The following is a 2500-nucleotide window of genomic DNA, read 5'->3' on the forward strand; positions in this document are numbered from 1 at the left end:
AAGAAAGAGAAAAAACATATAAAAAAAATAAAAAAATCAACTTCGACACCATACCGCTTTGTGACTCCTGACCTTCCCCTTCCCCTTATTTGCTACCTGAACCTAATAACAAATTACTCACACAGAGCGCTGTCAACACGGATTAGATTGCAGCTCTAATGGCCTTCAATTGCGTAATATTTCCCGGTTTTTCGAAATGTCAAACGTTCATTAAAAAAAAAAAAAAAAAAAAATATGGAGGCCATCGATACAGCTCCGGTGTGTGAGGTGTAACTCATGAAAATGGGGGTTGGGGGGGGGGGATGAGGGGAAAGGAATGTGTAACGGAGGGAGAGAGAGAGAGGGTGAGGGAGAAGGAGAAAGAAAGGGAGAGGGAGAGAGGAAAGGAGATGGGGGAAAAGGGAGAGAGCGAGGAGAAAGGGAGAGGGCGAGGAGAAAGGGATAGGAGAAGATGGAATGAGAGAATAAGAGAGAGAGGGAATACACGTGGAGGGAATGCGGAGGGGAATGCGTGGAGGGAGGGAGGGAGGGAGGGAGGGAGGGAGAGGGAGGGAGGGAGGGAGGGAGGGAGGGAGGGAGGGAGGGAGGGAGAGAGAGAGAGAGAGAGAGAGAGAGAGAGAGAGAGAGAGAGAGAGAGAGAGAGAGAGAGAGAGAGAGAGGGAGGGAGAGAGGGAGAGAGAGGGGGAGAGAGAGGGAGAGAGGGGGAGAGAGAGAGGGAGAGAGAGAGAGGGAGAGAGAGAGAGAGAGAGAGAGAGAGAGAGAGAGAGAGAGAGAGAGAGAGAGAGAGAGAGAGAGAGAGAGAGAGAGAGAGAGAGAGAGAGAGAGGGGGGAAGGAAAGAAAAAAAAGAAGTGCAGAGAAGAGAAGAGAAAAGAAAAGATGAGACGAAACGAGAAAAAAAAAACAGTAAACGAGAAACGGAGACCCAGAAATTAAGAAAAAGACTTTGATTATCTTTCGTCCGCCTCTCCCCTGTTCATCAGCAGATTACAACTATTACGCCACGGTAACAACCTCTCCAACAGGCGTCTTAACTATCCGCAAATATAATTGCTCGTTATCCACTTCTACCGTTTCTTATCTATGCCATTTCCTTACTCCAAACGGGATTCCATCTTCCTATGGTTATTATTACTTTCATATTCATAATTAATGGGTTTTCTGAACTTTTTTTTCATACTTGTAGCCCAGTAAGATAGATTTAACATGAATAAAATTCTTAGAAAGAAGAGAAATTATTAAGAATGTGAAATGAATAAAAAAAAAAAAATGAAGTGAAGCAAAAAAAATCAAGAGGAATAAAAAAAATGAACAGAATAGTATACGGATGAAGAAAAGAGAAATAACGGCAATAATAAATAAAAAAAACACGCATATATAAATAAATATATAGATGCCTTTTTTTCCTCTTTTTTTCTTTCGTTTTTTTTCTACTAAACCAATAAACAAACTACGGAAAAAAACAAAAAGAAACCTCACACACACACTCACCCCTAAGAACCCACGAATACTGGAGCAGGAAGCCGGTTTTGTCCGTGTCCTCCGAGGAGTCGAAGCGGAGAGTGAGGTTCGAACCCCGCGAAATGAAGCTTCGTTTGGAGGGAATTTCGCCCCCGTGGGAGAAGGTGACCGTCGTTCCCTCCAGCATCTGGGGGGAGGGAAAGAAGAGGGGGTGAGAAGGTGAGGTGGAGTGAGGGAGGGAGAGGGAAGGAGGGGTGAGCAGTGAGGGAGGGAGAGGGAAGGAGGGGTGAGGAGTGAGGGGGGGAGAGGGAAGGAGGGGTGAGGAGTGAGGGAGGGAGAGGGAAGGAGGGGTGAGCAGTGAGGGAGGGAGAGGGAAGGAGGGGTGAGGAATTGAAGGTGGGAAGATGGGGGTGAGGGAAGGAGGGAGGGAGAAGGTGAGGAGGGGTGAGGGAGTAATGGAGGGGAGAGTGATGTGGAGGGGGGTAAAGATGAGGGGAGATGGGGTGAAGGAGTGAGGGAGGGAAAGGGAAGGAGGAGTGAGGGAGATAGGGTGAGAGACAGAGGGAGGGAGAGGGTGAGGAGGAAGTAAGAAGCGGGAGGGAGATGGGGTGAGAGAGGGAGAGAGAAGGAGGGGTGAGGGAAGGAGGGATAAGGGACTCGCGGAGGGAGAGGGTGAGGAGAAGGTAAGAAGGTGGAGGGGAGACGGGTAGGACGGGGGAGAGAGGGAGGAGGAGGAGGAAGTGAGGGGAATGTGAGAGAGAATAAGGAGAGTGTGAGGGAGGAGGGAGGGGAGGGAGTGAGGGAGGAGGGGAGGGAGGGAGGGAGGGGGGGGGAGGGAGGGGGGGGGAGGGGAGGGGAGATGGGGACAGGGTAGAGGAGAGGGGAGAGCGTGATAAAGAGAGGAGGGGGCGTAGGCAGGGAGACAAGGGGGCGGAGGAGTGAGGGGGAGAGAAGGGAGAAGGAAGTTAGCTTCTAAGGAAATATTTATGTGCGTTTGTTGGTCTGAGGATGAGAGGAATGTGTGCTCGTGCGTGTGTATGT

The 2500-nt window shown here is 49.6% G+C and overlaps 1 protein-coding gene across 1 annotated transcript in view; it reads right to left on the reverse strand.

Moving 5' to 3' along the window:
* LOC138863767 (CUB and sushi domain-containing protein 3-like) overlaps positions 1-2500 on the reverse strand; it is a 164866-nt gene that overhangs the window by 77938 nt on the left and 84428 nt on the right. The window contains exon 8 of the mRNA XM_070128615.1: positions 1490-1646. Coding sequence (XP_069984716.1) covers positions 1490-1646 — 157 coding nt within the window. The remainder of the gene's footprint in view (positions 1-1489; positions 1647-2500) is intronic.

Source organism: Penaeus vannamei, chromosome 13 (genome assembly GCF_042767895.1).
Source record: "Penaeus vannamei isolate JL-2024 chromosome 13, ASM4276789v1, whole genome shotgun sequence".
Lineage (NCBI taxonomy): Eukaryota > Metazoa > Arthropoda > Malacostraca > Decapoda > Penaeidae > Penaeus > Penaeus vannamei.